General features: G+C 34.5%; 1 protein-coding gene and 2 long non-coding RNA genes across 3 annotated transcripts in view; 1 reads left to right on the top strand and 2 right to left on the bottom strand.

The window, feature by feature from the left end:
• Positions 1–753: 753 nt before the first annotated feature.
• Positions 754–1381, bottom strand: LOC133187525 (uncharacterized). Its single transcript, XR_009721207.1, has 3 exons — positions 1345–1381; positions 1067–1233; positions 754–826 (listed from the first exon to the last, which is right to left on the bottom strand). It is a non-coding gene; the product is annotated as an uncharacterized LOC133187525 (long non-coding RNA).
• A 54-nt stretch (positions 1382–1435) lies between these two features.
• LOC133195970 (uncharacterized) overlaps positions 1436–22380 on the bottom strand; it is a 46119-nt gene continuing 25174 nt past the window's right edge. The window contains exons 27-48 of the mRNA XM_061331961.1: positions 19388–19717; positions 18975–19173; positions 18407–18666; positions 16913–17123; positions 15515–15725; positions 14522–14688; positions 14092–14256; positions 9584–9700; positions 9180–9305; positions 8938–9060; positions 8410–8526; positions 7787–8041; positions 7509–7634; positions 6979–7107; positions 6538–6684; positions 5837–5959; positions 4089–4340; positions 3801–3923; positions 2775–2897; positions 2363–2491; positions 1518–1630; positions 1436–1441 (exon numbers count right to left, since the gene is read on the bottom strand). Of these exons, the coding sequence (XP_061187945.1) occupies positions 1436–1441; positions 1518–1630; positions 2363–2491; positions 2775–2897; positions 3801–3923; positions 4089–4340; positions 5837–5959; positions 6538–6684; positions 6979–7107; positions 7509–7634; positions 7787–8041; positions 8410–8526; positions 8938–9060; positions 9180–9305; positions 9584–9700; positions 14092–14256; positions 14522–14688; positions 15515–15725; positions 16913–17123; positions 18407–18666; positions 18975–19173; positions 19388–19717 (3552 nt within the window). The remainder of the gene's footprint in view (positions 1442–1517; positions 1631–2362; positions 2492–2774; positions 2898–3800; positions 3924–4088; positions 4341–5836; positions 5960–6537; positions 6685–6978; positions 7108–7508; positions 7635–7786; positions 8042–8409; positions 8527–8937; positions 9061–9179; positions 9306–9583; positions 9701–14091; positions 14257–14521; positions 14689–15514; positions 15726–16912; positions 17124–18406; positions 18667–18974; positions 19174–19387; positions 19718–22380) is intronic.
• Positions 11864–13117, top strand: LOC133187531 (uncharacterized). The gene is made up of 3 exons (XR_009721208.1): positions 11864–11902; positions 12524–12592; positions 12709–13117. It is a non-coding gene; the product is annotated as an uncharacterized LOC133187531 (long non-coding RNA).

The raw sequence follows: 22380 nt of genomic DNA, 5'->3' as shown, positions 1-22380 counted from the left end.
AAAAAATACAGTTGAACTTCGTTATCTCGAACACGGATATCTCAAATACCATGGATATGTCTAAGTGACTGGGAAGTCCTTACCATGCATTTCTTAAGTATTTTATCCTAGATATCTCGAACCCTCGGATATCTCGAAGTTTTTTCTCTGTCCCATCGAGTTCGAAATAACGAGGTTTGACTGTATACCATTTAAATGACAAGTGGCCCAAGGCAAACAATGCTCACCTGAGTAACCAAATCAACATACACAAATAAAACCCCTTGCTTATATAATGACTTCAGCAAATTTAATTCAAAGTATATGTGGAAAGCTTAATGACAACTCACAGATATTTCTTACATGTGAATAAAATAGCTGGTTTACGGTATGAGCCCTAAGGCTTCTCTACACATTTACAGCCTTACAAGCTTGGATGGACAAATGAACAGAAGAAAGGGCAATTTCTTTATATAGCCTCATTGGGAGATATACTGGTAACAATAAACCCCAGACTAAATTGTTATTAGGTTATTGCACAAAAATTAAAATTCAATTTTAAGCAACAGTTTGTCACAATGGATTCAAAACCAATTGTAGCTACTTTTCCATCAGAACAATGTATAAATTAGATGGTCAAATGATATTGCTAGTTATAACCACCTCATTCTAATTCTTCAGAAGTAAATTATCTGGGAAATTTATAGAAAACAAACAGATGAATGACCAACTTTCATCACAAAAGCTCACTTGTGCATTTAGAGAAATGTTTACCTGCAAACATAGTTGTAATTCACCTGGATATGACACTTTTCAGTGGATAGACAAAATAAACAAGGGGCGGGTTCTGCAAAAATAATATTGGTATGTATAAATGAAACCAAAATTTAATCATCATAATGAATTGAGGTTTTGTTCATCCTGCAATATACCCCGCTAAAGATGAACATAGCGAAACTGTTAGTTGTAAGTACCATTTGTAACTGTTGTTAGATAGAATCTTTAACCAAGTATATGCCCACTTAATATAATATGAGTTATTGTGTGAACTTTGTAAAGATTCTAGTCAAGTTCAACCAACACTTACTATAAGGTACTGATGTAACTGGGTTTTCTAGTACAGAATATTTTGTTCCCTGTAACTGTACTCCTGTTTGGTAAATGTTCTGTAGAACTGTACTCAACTGTGCTTCCAACTCCACTGTGACATTTGTGTTAAACTTCACTTGTATGTCAAACACAGTACTGCTCTCACTGTAAATGCAGTAAAAAGATGATTCATTTACCGCTATACTATTATATCTGAATGATGCTTAATTCATACAAGTTAAAACACAGCAATGAACCAATGTCATACCAACTTACCTTATTCTAAAAATCTTGACAGACTTCAAATTCTGCATGCTTACAAAAAAGGACTGTGTCTACATAAAGAATAATATGAAATTTTAATGTCCTATCCCTTTTGTCATGTCAAGTCACATCAGGGTCTGTGAAACTTAAAACCAAAATAAGATACATGTATAACATGTACATACCTCAGTTTCCATGTCCTCCTTAAGATTTTTGTAGATCAGTGAAGAAGGGTTATTGTAGTCAAATTGGAAATAGATATTTGTCTTCATCTGTACATTTACTGTTGAATTAACATCTGAAAACAGCAAACTTTATAAATATTTATCATTTATTTTTCTCCACATGTATTAAAACAAAGACCATGAAATTTCTGTTTTGGCTAAGTTATAAGCTCCAAGTATGAATATTATACCTACATGAACAAGTTGTCCTGTCCATGTTTAGTGAATACCTACATGAACTAATTGTCCTGTCAGTGTTAAGTGAATACCTAGTACATGAACAAGTTGTCCTGTCCATGCTTAGTGAATACCTACATAAACAAGTTAGTGAAAACCTACATGAGTAAGTTGTCCTATTAGTGTTTAGTGAATACCTACATGAACAAGTTGTCCTGTCAGTGTTTAGTAAATATCTACATGAACAAGTTGTCCTATCAGTGTTTAGTGAATACCAACATGAACAAGTTGTCCTGTCAGTGTTTAGTGAATACCTACATGAACAAGTCATCCTGTCAGTGTTTAGTGTATACCTACATGAACAAGTTGTCCTGTCAGTGTTAAGTGAATACCTACATAAACAAGATGTCCTGTCAGTGATTAGTGTATACCTACATGAACAAGTTGTCCTGTCAGTGTTTAGTGTATACCTACATGAACAAGTTGTCCTGTCAGTGTTTAGTGTATACCTACATGAACAAGTTGTCCTGTAGTGTTTAGTGCATACCTACATGAACAAGTTGTCCTATCGGTGTTTAGTGTATACCTACATGAACAAGTTGTCCTATCGATGTTTAGTGTATACCTACATGAACAAGTTGTCCTGTCAGTGTTCAGTGTATAGCCGTTTGGACAGAAACAGAAAGCTAGTCCTCCCTCCACTCTACATCCATATTGACAGGAATCACCCATGGCAACACAGGGGGAGGTAGACAAATCTGCAAACAATTTGTTTGTTAAGAAAATTCAATATATTGGTGATATGCCATCAAAAAGCACTACACTGATAAGAAATCTTTCAGGAATATTCCATATAATAATACATTAATATAACCTTAAACCGAAAATTCTTAAAATGTGTTCACATGTGCTTGCTAAATCAACCTTTCTTGACTTCAAGTTCTCAGCTGGATGAATGAATTACTAACTGAATTGAACCATTAATACTGAGGCTTCAACTTCCCCGATATGTCAAAAAATTACGAGAGAGAGAGAGATTACCTTTAATACACTGATTGGAACCAGTCAGATAGAATCCATCAAAACAGAAGCAGTAGTACCCTCCTATTGTGTTAAGACACTGTTGTTGACAGTCTGATGTCTCTAGTGTACACTCATCAACATCTACAATCAAAGGTTACATGTAATTGTCTTCCAAATATATGGACTGTAATCAGTATTAAAGGTTCAAATATAGTGTTAAATTTCCAGTTCATTTTTTTTCAACCTAAGAGATAAAAAAGTAAAGTTATGCAGATTAAAACTACATTCAAAACAATGCCAATTAAGGTGGAATGACTCTCTGATAAGACAGATAACATCCCCAATAATCCTGAAATGTCCAATAGTTTATCTTAACAGAATTTAGTAATGGAGACCATTCTATAGTAATTTCAATCAAAACCACTTTAAGATGCAAGCCCCCCCCCCTCCCCCCCTAATTTTTGACATTTTATTAATAACATTCGACTTTAACCATTTGCACGTTTTTTTAACTGTTACAAATTGAAATATTACCACCTCTTAATAAACAATTTAAAAAGTGCAGTAATTTATCATGTACCAGTTATAGAATTTTAATTTTTTAGGATTTTCTTTCCAAAAAAGATATTTTAAAGAAAGATAACCGTTGTTGATAGATGCATCTTTTAAAGCACATGCAGATAACAATGTGATATTCTTATATATGGGGAAATGCTTCTTTATTATATATTCTGATATGAATTTAATATGTATGACACTAAATATTATTTTCATAATATTATATACCTCATATTTTTACTTTAAGTTGTGATAATAAATCATTGCTCTTTTTATTCACTGTGTCAAATTTTTTTTGTATCATGATTAAATATAAAAATCATTTTTGAAAAAGTAAGCACTGCTTCATACTTCATATGATCATTTCCCATTTGAATCTAATACTTTTGTTGTTGATGAAATCAATGTTGGGAATTTTAAATTTATTTTGGTGAAATTTAGAGTAGGAGTCATTACACTTCATAATAACCACCATGTTTTTCTTACCTTCACAAGTGCTGTTGTCTGATCCGAGTTGGAACCCATCAGTACAGGAGCACCTGTAGCTTCCTTTTGTGTTAAAACATCTCTGTGTGCAAAGGTGTTGGTTAGTAGAACACTCATCAATATCTGAAACAACCACCAAAACACCAGTCACTGAATCTTGAAGAAGGTAACATTATAAATTGTTAAATCAAAGTTGAAGAATCAAAATGTATCTTTACTCGTGTTTAGAAACATTTTGGAGATTTTTGGATCATTGAGTCACGTTAGTTTCCATGAGAAATGTTCTACCTTGACACAGATTGTTGGAGTCTCTTTGGAAACCGTCTTCACAGACACACAGACGAGTGAAGTTGACATGAACACATTTCTGATGAGTACCACATGAGGTGTTACTACAGTCATCAACATGTCGTGAGCAGTGGAGACCAGTCCAGCCCTGTTTACACACACAACCAGTCACAGGGTCACATCTTAAGGCACCACGTCCACATCCACAGGAATTTGTGCAGTTATCTCCCCATTTTCCCATATCAGCACAACCTTAAATGATAGGTAAGTATCAAAAGTTTGGTCCAGGCAGGACTAATATTTACTTGGAAATGGACTTGCTCTAAACACTTAACCCTGGCCACTCATGTGTAATTAAAATATATATGTCAAATGCAATATCCAAAGCAAGTTTGATGGTTTTGAATCCCTAAATGCATCAACCATGCAAGTTTGGTCCAGGCTTACAATGGACCCCCTTCAAATACTTAAACCTGTTCATTCATCCAGAAAATACTGTATAGGGGATTAATTTCACGGGTTGTAATTTTCACGTTTTTCTCTAATCGGACACGACCGCGGTTTGTTGAATTCGCGGAATCAGTGTATAATTAAAGTTACCTCCCTTGTCTTTTCCGTGTAATCCATAGCTAATATAGCAAGAACGACATTTATCAGCGTTATGTATTCATGGTATTTACTTCACGAACAGGGTAGGTTTATAAATAATGATTAGATTTAGTAGTTAATGGATGATTAATCAAAACAAGTGCCATTATTAAATTTTTTTTTACTATAAACGTCAAATGATTTTCCTATATGCTTTTACGAAGAGTGCATGTGTACACATCTTTCCGAAGGTATACACATCGCAACGAGAAAAAAAACACTGGACACTAATAAATGTATTAATGTAGGTAGACGTTATACATGTAACATTCTTCCATATCTTCAGCAAGTTCGATAGTTATTCGAATGATATTTTTTTAATCCAAAATTTCCATAAAAACTAATACGCATAATGCTAATGCAGGTAACAAATACACGTGGTAACGTTACGCACGGATAATCAAAACTCATGACCCATGTGTTTTGATTGATGAAACATGTATCTATTAAAACAGCTTTTTAACAATAAATACAGGTTATTAGCGCTTATTTGAATTAAAGTTAAGCGTGATAATTACATGTAAGATAATTGAATGACAAGTACTACTCGTAATTACTGAATGACCATGTATTGTACGTACACGTATATATACCTATCGTAGTCTATTCTCAAATTTCCAAATAAAAAATTGATGTTTAATATTTAAAACTTATTCACTGTTTCTTGAATTCACGGATTTATTTACACCGTGAATATAGCGAATATTAACACCGCGAGTTATTTTCCCCCTATACAGTATTGGCCAGACACAACCTCCAAAGCATGACTTGTAATAAGCATACTAAGATGTATCATCAATGCAATTTGGTCCAGGTAGGGCTTACACTGACTTGAGCAAAAGACATGCTCCAAATATTTTACCCAAGACTAAGGGCATTTAGCATAGGCTATCCTTGAATTCATCAAGTTGAGCGAAAAAACTCTTTCTTTTAGCTCTTTATTGTAGGTATTTTCATTTAATATGGCCAATATTTTAACTGGGATGGTCAATTTCACATCTCTTTCATCATTTTAGATTAGATTTTGCACTATACACTAACACTTCCATACTTCATTAAAAGCAACAACTGCAATTAGAGACAAATTTAGCATTTCTTACTGATACAAGTCTTCCTATCAGTGTCCAGTGTGAATCCTTTGGGACACTCACAGATAAATCCACCCCAGGTATTCGAACAACTGTGAGAGCAGCCAGATATACCCATCCAACATTCCTGAAGGTCTGTGAAAAATATATCAATGTCAAATCCACAAAATTATTTTTATCACACATTCTTAGACTACCCCCAGAGCTACAAATTTATACATGGGTCTTAGCCATATCCAACACTTCTCCTTGAGCAATCAGAAGGAAGTGTAAAAACAATTTGTTCTGTATAAGATGAACATCAATAATCCTGGTGGTTAATATTTTTAGGGTGATAGGTCATGGTCCTTTTCTCTAAGCTTGATGTCATATCACTGGTTCCCAAGATAGTTAGACAATCAGGGCTTTCAGAAAGATTAGAAACATGTGGTACTTTTACAGAAACAGGAGGTATCTTGTGGAAGCGATTTTAATTAAATATGTTAACAAATTTTTCTCCATCTAATACTGGCAGGTACAATCATGATTTCAGCCAGGTAATGTACTGGGTACTGGCAGATTTCGAAAGGTCTGGACAATATACCAAATATGGAATTTTTAGTGTTTCTTATAGGTGATATTGCTAGCTTACAGTATAAAGGTTAAAGTTGCCAGCTAATTTTATAAAGTCTAGAATACTATATGATATAAACTATACCAAGGACTCCACCTACCATTACAGAGAGTGAAATTATCCTTTTGTATAGGAGAGTAACCAGCCCTACAGAAACATACAGGATTTCCTCCTCCATCCACAGTACACCCCCCATAGGTATGGTCACAGAAGTTCCCCTTGTTACTACTTCTACAGGGGTTAGACACTAAAAGCATGGAAAATACAGTAATAAGCAAATCCTCTCTCTTATTTTGAACTTGTTGAATACATATCAAGTCAAATGTTTAAAGTTACTCTGTCCTTTTACCATGGTGAAATAGAATGTTTTCTTGGTCCATTTTTTCACAATATTCATGAATATAAATACTTCAAGATTTATTTTGTTGATCTTGTTTTCAATTTTCTGCATATTTAACTCTTAAACATAAATTCATACATCTTCTGCAATTAACTTGAATTTTGAGAGTGAACTTCAGTGGTTACAATACTGCTTAGTTACCCTCAGAAAGACACTCTCTTCCACTGATCTGTAAGTTGTATCCAGTTTTACATGTACATCTGTAGCTTCCAATTGTATTTACACAATCATGTTGACAATTGTGTAACATATCGGAGCATTCATCCAAATCTGCAATGAAAAGAAGAATGGTATCTTTTTCAGGAAACTCCAAGTCAATTCAATTCCTCCCACTCCCATATGAGTATAATGGTGAAATCCATTTTTTGTTATGGGAAACCCCAAATATCTGTCTGATAAGAACATAAAATAGGATATGCTCTATGTCATTGTGTAATATTCTAAGAAAAATCTCAGTTAATTTTATTCAGTGGTATAGGAGGAGTTGTAAATAAAAGATGGGTACCCCATGTGTTACGGATGAACCTCGGAACAGACTCCCCCCCCCCCCCCCCCCCCCCCCCCCGGTCACTATAAACCCCCACTTTTCAAGCAGGGGGGATAATAACATTCTAGTCTTTATATATCATTGGGAAAAATATTGTATCATTATACAGATTCTTTATGCCTACCTTGACAAGTGCCATTAACCCTTATATACCCTTTGTCACACAGACAGGTATAATTGTCTGTAGTGTCTACACAAACTTCATCTACTGTACAGGCATTCAGAGCCCAGGTATTGCAAGCACTGGAATCTGTAATGTAGATCCAAGGGAAAATGTTATTGTTTCATGTTGTTACTTATGAGAAAATTGGGACAGTAATACATGAAGTTGAACCATTGTCAACAGTTACCAGGAACTGCAAAAATAAAACTGATTATATCATCAACTCAAAACAAACTCACATTCACAAAGTCCTGTACTGGTATTCCTCTGGTAGCCATTTTCACAAATACAGGCATATGATCCATAGGTGTCTGTACAGACTTCAGGGGACTGACACAGGCTGACATCCTCACACTCATTGATGTTAATGTCACAGAACCTCCCAGACCAGCCAGGCTTACACACACAGCCAATCACATTGTTACAGTACAAGGCATGATGGGTACAGTCACATGACATCTCACAGTTCTGTCCCCAGTGATCAAGGTCACAGGCTGATGAATTAAAATTTTATGAGCTGTGTATTTTTTAAAGTGTAGATGTAGGTTTTACATGGTAGTATTTGACAGTCCACTCAGAAGTATACATAAATTATTGTAAACCAAATTCACACAGTCATTTAATTGTATAGCAGATAAAGCTTGTATTATTCAAAATTGAATATAACTTGGAAACCAGAAAATTTTAGGAGGACATTACTCCATACAACAGCAAACTAGATTTTCTTTTACCTTGACATTACATAAAACTTTGAACTTGACATCCATAGTCTCCATAGTTCAAAGGGTATGATCAATTAAGGCCATGAAAAGCAGACCAAAAACAAAAGCCTAATATTTTTTTTAAATTTCAGGACACTAACCCTTGCATGATCTGTGGTCTGACTGAATAGTATATCCATCATAACATCCACACTCCACACTCCCATTAGTGTTCTGGCAGCTGTGTGGGCAAGGTGCATCAAGACACTCATCAATTTCTAAGAAAATAAGTAAACAATTAATTACTTATTCTTTATGAAACTTTATACTCCCTGTATAAACCAGATGTCTCTGACAAGACTGTAGCTCTACTAATTATACTTACTATTATAGTTGCACCTGGACTTATTACCTTTTTCAAAAATTTTACTTTAATTTACAGAATAAAGTACATAATTATACTTTCAAGTTGATGGTTTCTGAGATTTTCCCAATTTTTTTTATTGAAGTCAAACCTAAAATTTAACAGAGTAGCATTTTGAAAGAATATTGCAGATTCACTCAGTAGAACACCATGACAACAATGATGGCTGAAATAAAATTTTAAAGACTATTGTTTTAATTCATTTTTTGATGAAACTGTCAATTAAATCAGTTTATTCTAAAGATTAACAGGAAGTGGGATATACCTTCACAAGATGAGTCTGCCTTCATTCTGTAACCAAGGTAACAGAAGCACTCTGGATCTCCTGTGCTATTAATTCTACATCCCTGGGGACATTGTCTAACAACGCAAGGAGGTTCTACAGAGGCTAGGTATCAAAAAACAAGTTTAAATTTGAAAGCTAAGATAAAATAAACAAATCGACTCAATGAAAGTACATCAATTACTAATCGATTCTTCTCAATTTGCATGAATTAACTCTGGTACCTTTAAAACAAGTCTGTCTGTCTGTGTGTAGCTGATACCCTGTAGAACAGACACAGTAGTAGGACCCCTGGGTGTTTACACACTGATGCTCACAACCACTTGTCCTCTCTCTACATTCATCAACATCTGCAGTGACATTTTGGGGTTAAAATACTAGATATTCATATCCTTGTAAAAATTCTCTGACAAGAACTTAAAACACTATTTAAAATTGCTATAATGTGGTCCTCAGCGACCCCATGCAAACAATTTGCAAGATTTTCATTAGAACTTGAATGTCTGCAGTTCTACATTTGATATAAATATTGCAGATTACTTTATTCTTTAATGAAAACATTACAAACACTCTGAAGTAAAATGCTAAATATGTTGGAAATATTAAAAAAAATGATGACTGAACCTACCTACACACTGGTAACCATGTAGTCTGAACCCCGTCTCACACTCACAAACAAAAGACCCATCTGTGTTGACACATCTCTGACTGCATTGACTGGTGTGTAGGGCACACTCATCAATATCTGAAAATGTTCAAATTCCTGGTATATATACTTTAACATCAGCACCAGCACTTCTCTTAGTTTTGACAGAGAAAATCTCAGTTTCAATACAAGCTCTACAGTTCTAGTACATGGGTTAGTAAGATGCAGGAATGTCACATGTTAAACCTGTGTCTTTTAAAAATAAAAAAATCAAGTTTCCTACGTTACCCATTGATTATCCCTGCACATCAGGTCAATGAAATATCCCTATTGGATTTTCATACCCAGACTTGGATACTGTTCTCAAATTGGGCTATTTTTCATATTGACTTCATAATATTTCAGAGCCATTCTCGGTAAGGATTTGCACTTTTATATAAGAGGTGTGGCATGCATATTCACAGATTTCCTCCAAACTTAACATAAAGGCTTCCCATATCAAAAAATAATACATTAAAGTATATTTTTAATATATTTTTAATACAATCATTTTCATATTGTTTAAAATTAATACAGAAAAAATATATTATTTTTGTATCACCAACAAATAGGTAGATTATTTTTGTATTAAAATCTGACTTTGATTTTTTACAGGGTATTATTTTTGTATTTTTTGGGACTTAGATTATTTTCAGTATATCATTTTTGTATTTTTGTGGACTTAGTTTTTTTCAAGTGTATTTTTTCTGTATTAAAATTGAACTTAGTAATTTTACAGAAAATTACATACAGTTAATCTGTATTATTTTTGTATTAAAATTGAACTTAGTAATTTTACAGAAAATTACATACAGTTAGTTTGTATTATTTTTGTATTAAATTTGGACTTAATAATTTTTCAAAAAATACTATACAGTCAGTATGTATTTTTTTTATATTTATTTTGGACTTAGTGTTTTCTTTTACTGAAATTTGTATTTCTTTGAACTTAGGAAAATTTACAGAATGTCCTTGCAATAAGTCTGTTGGAATTAATATTTATAAAGGTTGCTTTTATACTATTTACATTTTTAATTGCTATTTAGAACAGAAAACTTCAGTAGCTTAAATTTGTTAACTAAACAATTTCATTTTTAAAACATGTCTTTACTAGGTGTGAAATTGTCATTTGGAAAGAGATAGATACGTCTGAGGGGACACCTGTGCTGTACATGATACTTGTAAACACGCGGTAAATTTTGAAGTTTCAGAGTTTCAGACTTTCTTTTTGTGTTGAAAAATTTACAGCGTGTTTACAACCGAGTGTTTACAACTATCGCCAACAGCACAGGTGGCCACCTGCAGGCTAACAATAGACGAGTACATGTTATACTACTCAAAGAAATAACATGATTTACCCTTGAAAACACATCCCAACCAAAACAAAAACAAACAACATGGAGAGTTCCACTAATTACAGTACCTACGATGTTTTCTTGACTATACAACTCAATTTAGTATACATTATATTTAATTCATTACGTATTACAATTACATGGAATAGAACTATTTAATTATCCGCTTTTAAAAAAAAATTAAATAAGAAATTATTACGAAAGAATTTCATAAAATAATATAGAAAATGTTGTGAAATTGGTGTAAAGGATAGTTGTTAAACATTATTTCAATCTCTGGTACCGTATGTATGAGTTAAGTTGTCCGTCAAAAAGGCTATATATTATGTATCTCCCGCTCGTTTTGATCATTATATTTGAACTTTATGGTCTACTTCACAGGTCAACTTGAATATAAAAATGGCTGCTCTCAGCGGAAATGATGACCGGAAATAACGATGTTTCGTAATCGGTAAATTCCGTAAGGAATAAAAAATGATTCTGATGATTAAATTGAACATCGTTTTTTCTAACATAATTTTAGGTTTGTTCAATTGATTCAAGATATTTAAAACCATGTAAATATGTTTTCTCTAACTGTTCCGATCTCAACATCGGTAATTTTCGTATATATGACACAATATGATTGGTCAGATTTTAAAACTCTTCCGTGCTGTTCTCTGATTGGTCAACAATATTTCACCCACTCCATTTTGAAAATTCTTCCCGGGACGTGTTGAGAAAGCTGGAGGTGATTTTGAATAAACTCTCATTTGCTCGCGAGTAAAATGGATCGAAAAACAGAAGTTCAGCATAATCATGGTACACAGGATCATATATATGAACCAAGGAAAGCAAATACATAAGGAGACTGACGTTTTTAAGGCATCATATCCGGACTTTTCTGGTGTAAACAACGACAGTTGCGGTAAGATTATGTATATTTTAGCACATTAAAGTTTCAGTTTTTTAAATAATAACTTAGTACAAAGATAGAGGAACAAAGACTGACTTTTTAACCCATTTTGTAGTATTGTAGAAAGATAAAATAGTACAGTTATTGGCCATGTGGGGAACAAGGGTTTTTGTGATAAATTCTAATTGGGGAGGGAGGTGTGGAAGATGGGGGTAATTTTCAAGCCTTTGGCTTCCTAGTTCTAATTCATTCCAATTTTTTCAAGTTTACCAGAGACGAATTATTTATTTTCCCTTCAAAAACTATTCTGTAATTTGTATAAACTCAAATTTTTTCGGGGGGGGGGGGTAGGTTGGGTTCGGGGGGGGGGCAGTTTATTTAAATAACATTGGGGCACACATTTTGTTTACTCTTTCAACATTTTCAAGGACAGATTGTTTATTACAAATATTTTTTTAAAAATATTTTATAAATCAGCCCCCCCCTTTTCTTCTCCAGATTGTCAAATCAAACGGTTGTCCCCTAAGAAACCCCAGATTAAAGAAAAGTAATTTCAATGGTACAATTGTATGGAATTTGGTGAACTCCGCTGGATCTTTTGGAATTTCAATTTATAATTATTGTTAATTTCAGTCAGCCGAACATTGAAGAAAAGCTGACAAGTCATGGAGGAAGAAGATCCCTCTCAAGAAAGTATTGCAGGTGTGTGAACTAAACAAAATCTATATAGAATTATTTTGAATGTTAAAATGTGTGTTTTGTTGAGGTAATGGTTCATTAAATTTTATTATTTTATCATTCTGTTCTATATTTCACAGTGATGAAGTCAGATGAGATGACAGGTTGTGTGATTTGAAGATGGACTTCTGCAACAAAGTAAACACTCCTCTACCTTTTCCATACAAAAGAAACAGCAAAGCAGAGAGATCGAAACATTTGGTAAAAGTACAAAGAAAACAGGATTAGTTAAACTTGTGAAAAATATCAAGACTATTGAAGAGCAGATTATATGTAAAAAGAAAGATCAAGACTACAATTGGTAGCTGAATCAGTAGCCTAGCCACATTAATTACTTTTTAATTAGCTATTTGTACATTTAAGGTAATCTGACTGAGTTACTAAAATTGTTATTTAACAAATATTTCAAATAAATAAAAGATTTTTGAATAACAATCAGTAGATGCTATTAAGAACCTCAATCTCCAACCCCTTTTCTTCAAATAACAATTTTTGCCCATGATCATTTTAGTAGTTTTTAAAACTCTGTTTTGTATTATTTTAAGCATTTAAATGTATTTTTTGTCTATCATTCTTGTACTTTTTTGATATTTTTGAAATACAATCCTTCATGCTGATAAAAATACAAAAACAATACATATTAATACAAAATTAATACATTCTATATTTTTTTCATACTTTTTCGTGTACTGTATTATTTTCATATTTTATATCTTTTTTGTATTTTTAATTGTTCCAGATGAAAAAATACAAAAATAATATATGTGATACAAAATTAATATATTCTATATTTTTTTTTGTATTTTAATTCTTAAAGGTGAAAAAATACAAAAATAATATATGCTAATACAAAATTAATACATTCTGTATTTTTTCTATACTTTTCTATGGACTGTATTATTTTTATACTTTGGAGAGGAAAATAGAGAAATAATACAAAAGTACAAAAACAATACGTTTTTACAGGTCATGTGTATCATTTCTGTATTATTTCGAAAAAATAAAGTATATTAAAAATATGTTTTTCTGTGTTTGGCTTTTAAAAAGTCTATTATTTTTGACCTAAATTGGAACCAAGATTTAGAGGGTTCCAAATTTGGTCATTAAAAATATACTTTTTTTGTATTATTTTAGTATTTTTTTCTTGTATTATTTTTGTATTCATTTTCGATATGGGTTTCCTCAAGAAATTTTTTTTTTGGAAATCTGGGATGTCACAGATGAATGGTTAACATATTTGAAAATAGTATAAAGTACTATGAGTACTATATCCATTACATCAACAACAGGGATGGCAAGGACGTTTTTGTAAGATATGAAATTTTACACTTCTGTGTATTGTCAAAATAATTCAAATTGGAAATATTCATAACCTCATAGAAATGAAATTCCAATACCACATACATGACTGTATAACTAAGGATCGATCAAGTTTGAAGATCAATTGAATATGCTCATCTTACCAATACACTTAAGAGAGCTAGACAAGGTGTAGCCCACAGGACAGGCAGAACACTGATAAGTCAGTCCCCGGGACCTCTGGACAGAGGGGGTCAGATCCTGGCAGTCTGAGCTTGTGTTACACGGATTACCAAGGCAACCATTCTCATCCATATTACATGTTGGACCTGTTAATCCCAGTTAGTCTAATTAAGTACATTATTAATTGACATACATGTATTTCTACTAAGTGGCTTCTAATACCAAAATTGATTGTCATGATTAATTTGGAAATTCTGCACTGGCATTTTATCGACAGTATATGTATGATGAATTTTGTAAACTTTTAAAACTAATCATTGACAAGTACCCAACCTTGAAATGATGTATCCCTTACTCTTTTTTTGACAAATTTAATTCAGTTATACTCTCAAATCTGGCAGAAAATCTCACCTGTCCATCCTGTTTCACATTCACACTCTACAAGAAAGAAGGAGGGTTGTTCCTGTGGGATGACATTGTCAAAATTACAGGTGCCCCGCCCACTACAGCCTGGACACAGAATGATGTCAGGGATCACAGTGGCAGATACAAGGGAATTCTGATCCATGGCATAGATCCTGTCAACAACAAAGCACCCTATAATATGTTCTATAGACAAGATCCTGCTGACAACAGAGTACACTAGATTACTTATAATATGCTCCACAGCTTAAATCTTGTCAACGATAGAGTAAACTAGATTACATAATATACTCCACAGCTTTAATCCTGTCAACAAAATACACTAGATTACCTATGGTCCACAGCTTAGATCTTGTCGACAACAGAGTACACTAGATTACGCTCCACAGCTTAGATCTTGTCAACAACAGAGTACACTAGATTACTTATAATCAAACCTTGCCAAGTACTTATGTCAGTCAGAGACTAGTTTTCTATTTTAATCAATAAACATTTCACTGATTTGCATGACTGTCACTGCTGAACTAAGAGAATCTAAAATAGTAATTCTGTTTCATAGAAATGTTAGAAGTACCGTATATACGCGCCTATAAGTCGGTCCGCCTATAAGTCGGTTGTATTTTTTAAGCTTCAATTAGAGGGATTGACCCACTAAAATACCTATCTTTTTATAACTCGCGTATAAGTCGGATAAGGAGTTTTGGACCAAAGTTTAACTCCCAAAAAACCGACTTATGGGCGAGTATATACGGTAACAGTTGACTGAAAAAGTTGAAGGTGCCTAAAAATACACGTATATAAATTCTGACATGCACATATTGAAAAAAATCTACTACTGAGGAAAATACCATGCATGACAGATTGAAAAATCATGAATAACATGAAAATCTGTTTCTACTCATAGGTAGGGACAATTAGTACATAAAGTGAACCCTATGTCCATCATGCAGGCATCAAAGTATAAAATGATACTTCACTCACTGTATACTTTTAGGGGAGGTATTCCTTGGAGTCCATCTATACAAAATGGCTGATATTTGTCTCTCTGTAACATTGGCACTGATTGATCCAGACAAAATCAAGCTCACATAATCATTTCCTGTGACCTGGGCTATTGTTGTGATGTCCACCATTTCTCCAACTGTAGCAGTTAGTCTCAGTGGATAGTAACTTATCATTGGGGAGGCTGCAGCTATATTGATAATTAAAAGACTTTTCAAAACACTAATTATCACAATACAAAACATAAATTATCAGTTGTCAGGCAACTCAAAGAGACAGTGATTATACTTTTAGACTGAATGTTCAAAAGAGTCTCCTTAATTAACTTATCTTGCAGCTGTAAATGAAAAAACATAGGTAATCAGAGATTACAAAGCTCACCTCAACGAATGTTGTCTTTAAGAAAGGCAATGTCCCACACTAAACTAATAATCTTGTGCATCCCTAGATGCAACATTTATGCAATTTTGGTCTGATAGGGCTTGCAGTTACTTGGGAATAGACTTATCTGAAAACTTAAAACTAGTCACTCATCCAGAAAATGTAAGTCAAATCCAGCATCCGAAGCAAGTTTGAGATTGTTCGTCCCTTGATGCATCATCCATGCAAGTTTGGTTCAGATAGGCCTTAATAGTTACTTGGAACTGAGATCTGCTCCAAAAACTTTAACCTGGTTACTCATCCGGAAAATGTAGGTCAGATCCAGAATCTGAAGCAAGTCCAGTAGTGTGAATCCTTAGATGTATCATCCATGCAAGTTTGGTCAATATAGGGCTTATAGTTACTTGGAAATGAGATCTGCTCCAAAAACTTAAACCTGGTTACTCATCCAGAAAATGTAGGTCAGATCCAGAATCTGAAGCAAGTCCAGTAGTGTGAATCCTTAGATGTATCATCCATGCAAGTTTGGTCAATATAGGGCTTATAGTTACTTGGAAATGACATCTGCTCCAAAAACTTTAACCAGGTCACTCATCCGGAAAATATAGGTCAGATCCAGCATCCGAAGCAAGGCCAGTAGTGTGCATCCTTAGATGTATCATCCATGCAAGTTTGGTCAATATAGGGCTTATAGTTACTTGGAAATGAGACCTGCTCCAAAAACTTTAACCTGCTCCAAATACTTTAACTTGCTCCAAAAACATTAACCTGGTCATTCTTTAGCTGAAATTGCAGCATCTGAAACCTTGACTGGTAAAATGAAACACACTACAAGCATCCTCCATGCATCTCTGACTAATATAGGGCATAGAAGTACTTGAAAAGAAAACTGCACCAAAAACCTTAACCTGGGACGCCGACGCTGAGGGTATTACATAAGCTCCCCCAACTTTGTTGAGGTGAGCTAAAAACTTTAGAGTAATGGTTTCAAGTTACCTGGGGAAACTGGGCTGTATTTGTTGCAGTTGTCGGAGGGACGTTGGATGAAGAATTCTTCACACATTCTGGCCTTAATACAGCACCAGATGTAGGGGCTTACATCAGTGTCCACAGTCTCAGCAGGGAAAGTCAGGGGATTGTACAAGAACACATATCCAGCTCCCAGGGAGGAAAACAGAAGAGAACCGAGGGAGGAGTAACAGCATTTCTGTAATAAACAACTCTTTGTAAAACGCACATTTACCCTCTAAGATCTTCACCCAAATTTTTCAGAGAACAATGTATTGTTGTACTATGTGCATGATATTGTAAAATATGTGCTGTAACATTCAGTGACAGCATAAACATTTCAACTGAGTAAAATTCCACGTATCCAAGTAACAAGAAATGTTTGAGAAACATATATGCCCCCAATGTGGCAATATTGAAAGGGAACAACTTACTTTAATTTTAGAAGGTCTGTAATGAATATGAAATCAATTGATCAACTACTAGTCAGGGGCAAACATAATACTACCGGTAAGTTTGATCACTATCCGATCTCAACATTGTTCAGGGTAATTTTTTCTATGAGGGTACCAGTGTACCAAATTTGATGTCGGTAAAGCAAATGGTTTTTAAGATACTGAGCTGACAACATCTTCCTATGTCACAGTGTCTGTGTTGTTACTCTTGATATTGTGACCATAAAATCGCCAGGGTTCATCTACTCCCTAGGGGGAACCAGTGTACCAAGATTGATGCCTGTCAAGCAAAGGGTTCTTAGGATATTGAGTGATTGATCAATATGGGTCATCTACTCCTAAAGGGGAACCAATGTATCAAGTTTGATTGTCACGAAAATGTTTCTTAAAATATTGAGCAGACAATATCTTCTTAAGTCTAGAGAAGTTGGACCCTTGACCTCTGATCTTGTGATCTCAAAATCAATAAGGGTAATCTATTCCTTAATGAAAACCAATGTACCAAGTTTGATGTCTGTCAAGCAAATGGTTCTCAAGATATTGAAGGTCATCCAGTTTGACCCTTGACCTTTGACCTTAAAATCAGTAGGTGCCATCTACTCCTTAAAGAGAACCAGTGTACAAAGTTTGATATCTGTCAAAGGATTCTCAAGATACTGAGCGAACAATACCTTCCTGTATTGTTTGACCTTTCACCTTGTGACCTCAAAATCAATAGGGGTTTTCTACTTCTTAATGGGAACCAATGTACAAAGTTTGATGTCTTTCAAGCAAAGGGTTTTCAAGGTATTGAATGGTATTTTCTTATGTCTAGAGTAGTTTGACCCTTGACCTTGTGACCTCAAAATTAATAGGGGTCATCTTCTCTTCAAGGGATACCAGTGTACCAAGTTTGATGTCAAACATATTTAGTGGACAAAACTTGGTCTACTGTTTGACATACTGACCAAGTGAAAATGCAAAGCAATATACCCCCATTTTAAAGGGGTGGGGGCATAAATATAGCATTAAGGGCATATCCACTTACCCTAGTGTAGTTGGTGTTTTCTGGAGAGGTCTGTACAAAGTAACAGTTGGACTCAGTCCTGGACTGAATAAAGTCCGAGTCCAGATCTGCCTGTACCGTGTTACAGGGACAAGAGGGGAGGAGGGAGTCTGCCTGTGTCACCAGGCTCTGTTGTGTCACACTGTTTGACGACATCCACAAGTAACATCGAGCTAGGTAATTCTCTTCTGACTGAGTACAGGTGTCTAGTCTGTATATCCACATCCCACTTACATTGTTCCCTAAATTAAACAGGGGAAACAATCAGAAAAATACACTCATTTTGTGCATTAACACTAATTGAAACATTAATGCTCTTCATTGATAGATTTAATTTTAAGAATTGATTAGTGAATGCCAAGGGACGGAGTATACCAGTACTTTATTTTTTTTTCACATTTAACATTGTTTAATGGTTATTGTAGCCGAGTGGAAATCTTAACAGCTAAAACAATTATCAACAAAGGAAACAGTTGAAGATGACAAACATTACTGGACATGCATATAAAATTAGATTAAGCAGAAATACATCAAAAGTATTTCAAGTTACTGTTGTATCCCTGGGATATGACTGTTTGGTAGATCTGTCTGGAGAATGAGGCTGGATGACTGTAGGTATCAGACAGAGTGTCTCCACACCGATACCCCATCACTGCTGGCTTTGTGGTGTCCCAGTTAACAGAGTGGAATAAAAAGGAAGTGTATGTAACAACACCATCACTGACAACAACCAACTGGAATGTGGCATTCTGAAATAGGATTACTTGATTTAGTGGACAAATAGATCTGGGTATAATTTAGTTATAGAGCTACAAAGGTAATTAAAACAATGAATTAATTCAAAATCAGTACTACTAAAATCAACTTTATACCGATTCTCCCAATATCTTTATTGATTTTCTTTTGAAGATGAACACTTTCATCAGAAAATTTAAATCATAGCAAATCAATGCTTATACACACCTTTGTTGGATATAGGGACCTTGGAGAGGGCACTACATTTTCCCAGGTGATAATCAGAGCTGAGTTGGGATCAAATGAATTCCCTTCTTCTTCATCCCTTATATTGCTGACAACTAGATCCCTAGCCATTGTAAGAACATTTGTAACATCTTGGTCTCCAAACTTCTGATAGAGCTGATACCAGATACGGGAGTCGCTGGACAGGTCAATGTCTGTCCAGAAAGGGGCCAGAATCTTGTTGTTAACAATGGATCCTGACGTATCTGACAGAAGCATTGGTCTTTCATCATCAAATCTCTTACCAATAGAAATGTACCCATTGGAATAAATCTGCAAATAAATTAATTACATCTACATGTACAAATTTAATATGGTATTAATGCCTCCACATAAGTTTAGAAATAGCTGTGTCTGGATGTAACAAATCCCCCCACTGACATGCAAGTTTTAAATATATTTAAGTCCAAGAGTGTAATAATAAAAATGGCACAAAAATAAAATCTCATACTCTGCTTTGCTTTCTGTAATCAGTTGTCTATACCAAAAAATACATAAGATGTGTGAAATGGTTTTCACAAACCAAAGATCATTATCTATAAGTACAGCAAAAACAAGATGTGTTTGTGAAACACTGATGCCCCCGTATGGCAACTTATAGCAAAGGTTAAACTTTCTCAAATGCAAATCAAATAGTTGGTACCCAAAGTAAGGTCTTGTGTCGAGGAATATACCTGTGAAATATGACAGCCCTAGCAGCAACAATTAAATAGATATGGAAAAGGTTAAAGTTTTTTTCAAAAGTAAGTCAAACATCCAGGTCAAGGTCAAATGGTCAAAATTAATGGTGCCTAAGGAAAGGCCTTCTCACAAGAAATATACCGGTGAAATACGAAAGCTGAAGCACCAATCTTTCAAAAGTTATGAGCAAGGTTTAAGTTTTTCAAAAGTAGGTCAAACTCCAAGGTCAAGGTCAATGGATTACAATTGTTGGTATCCAAAGAAAGGTCTTGTCACAAGGATTACATATGTGAAGTATGAAAGTCCTACCATCAACTGTTCACAAGTTATGGCCAAGGTTAAAGTTTTTCAAAAGTAGGTCAAACTCCAAGGTCAAAGGGTCAAAGTTAATGGTATCCAAAGAAAGGTCTTGTCACAAGGATAACATATGTGAAGTATGAAAGCCCTAGCTGCAATGGATCAAAAGTTATGGCCAAGGTCAAAGTTTTTCAAAAGTAGGTCAATCTCCAAGGTCAACATCAAAGTTGTTGGTATCCAAAGAAAGGTTTTGTCACAAGGATTAAACATGTGAAGTATGAAAGCCCTAGCACCAATTGTACAAAAGTTATGGCCAAGGTTAAAGTAAAATTTTGCAAAACTTGGTCAAACTCAAAGGTCAAGGTCAAAAGGTTAAATGTGGTGGTACCCAAAGAAAGGTCTTGTCACAAGAAATACACATGTGAAATATGAAAGCCATAGCTCCAACCAATCAAAAGTTATGGGCAATGTTAAAGTTTTTGCAGACAAACAGACAAACAGCTAGACAGACAGACAGACGGACAGACAGGTCAAAAACTATATACCCCTGAATCCTCGATACGGGGACATAAAAATTTGGAACAGTAAATTATTAGAATTTTTCAAAGTCTATGGGCCATAACTTTCGTAAAAATAGGACATTCATCATGAAATTCGAACTTGATCTGCAAGTCGTCAGCACCAAGAGACATACAAACAAGATGTGTTTGTGAAACACTGATGCCCCCGTATGGCAGCTTATGGCGAAGGTTAAAGTTTCTCAAATGCAACTCAAACTCCAGGTCAAGAAATCAAAAATGTTGGAACCAAAAGAAAGGTCTTGTCTCGAGAAATATACCTGTGAAATATGAAAGCCCTACTAGTAAAAAACCGTTGAAAAATTATGGTGAAGGTTAAAGTTTTTTTCAAATTAAGTAAAACGGTAAGGTCAAAGTTAAATGGTGCCCAAGGGAAGGTCTTGTCTTAAGTTATACACATGATCATGAAATGTGAAAGCCGTAGAACCAAATGTTCAATGATATGGCCAAGGTTTAAATTTTTTAAAAATAGGTCAAACTCCAAGTTCAAGGTCAATGCCAAAATTGTTGGTATGCTAAGGAAGGTCTTGTCACAAGGAATATACATGTGAAGTATAAAAGCCCTAACACCAACTGTTCAAAAGTTATGGCCAAGGTTAAAGTTTTTCAAAAGTTGGTCAAACTCCAAGTTCAAGGTCAAAGGGTCAAAGTTGTTGGTATCTAAAGAAAGGTCTTGTCACAAAAAATGCATATGCAAAGTATGAAAGAGCTAAAACCAACTGTTCAAAAGTTATGGCCAAGGTTAAAGTTTTTCAGAAGTAGGTCAAACTCAAAGCTCAAGGTCAAAGTTGTTGGTATCTAAAGAAAAGTCTTGTCACAAAAAATGCATATGCAAAGTATGAAAGACCTAAAACCAACTGTTCAAAAGTTATGGTCAAGGTGAAAATTTTTTCAAAATTGAAGCAGGTAAAACTCCAAGGTCAAGGTCAAAAGGTCAAAGTTGTTGGTATCCAAAGAAAGGTATTTTCACAAGGAATACACATGTGAAGTATGAAAGACTTAGCACAAAATGTTCAAAAGTTATGGCCAAGGTTAAAGTTTTATCAACAGTAGGTCAAACTCCAAGGTTAAGGTCAAAGGTCAAAGACGTTGGTACTCAAAGGAAGGTCTTGTCACAAGAAATACACATGTGAAGTTTGTAAGCCTAAGCTCCAATTGTTCAAAAGTTATGGCCAAGGTAAAAGTCTCATAAAATTTTGCAAAAGTGGGTCAAACTCCAAGGTCAAGGTCAAAAGGTCAAATATGATGGTACCCAAAGAAAGGTCTTGTCACAAGAAATACACATGTGAAATACGAAAGCCATAGCTCCAACCAATCAAAAGTTATGGGGAAGGTTAAAGTTCTTGCGGACAAACAGACAGACAGATAGACAGACAGACG

Source organism: Saccostrea echinata, unplaced genomic scaffold (assembly GCF_033153115.1).
Source record: "Saccostrea echinata isolate AGI-Se365-2 ecotype Australia unplaced genomic scaffold, CSIRO_AGI_Sech_v1 ptg000001l, whole genome shotgun sequence".
NCBI classification, from domain to species: Eukaryota; Metazoa; Mollusca; class Bivalvia; order Ostreida; family Ostreidae; genus Saccostrea; species Saccostrea echinata.
The sequence above is the reverse complement of the archived record's forward strand: the minus strand, read 5'-3'. Positions and strand labels throughout refer to the sequence as shown.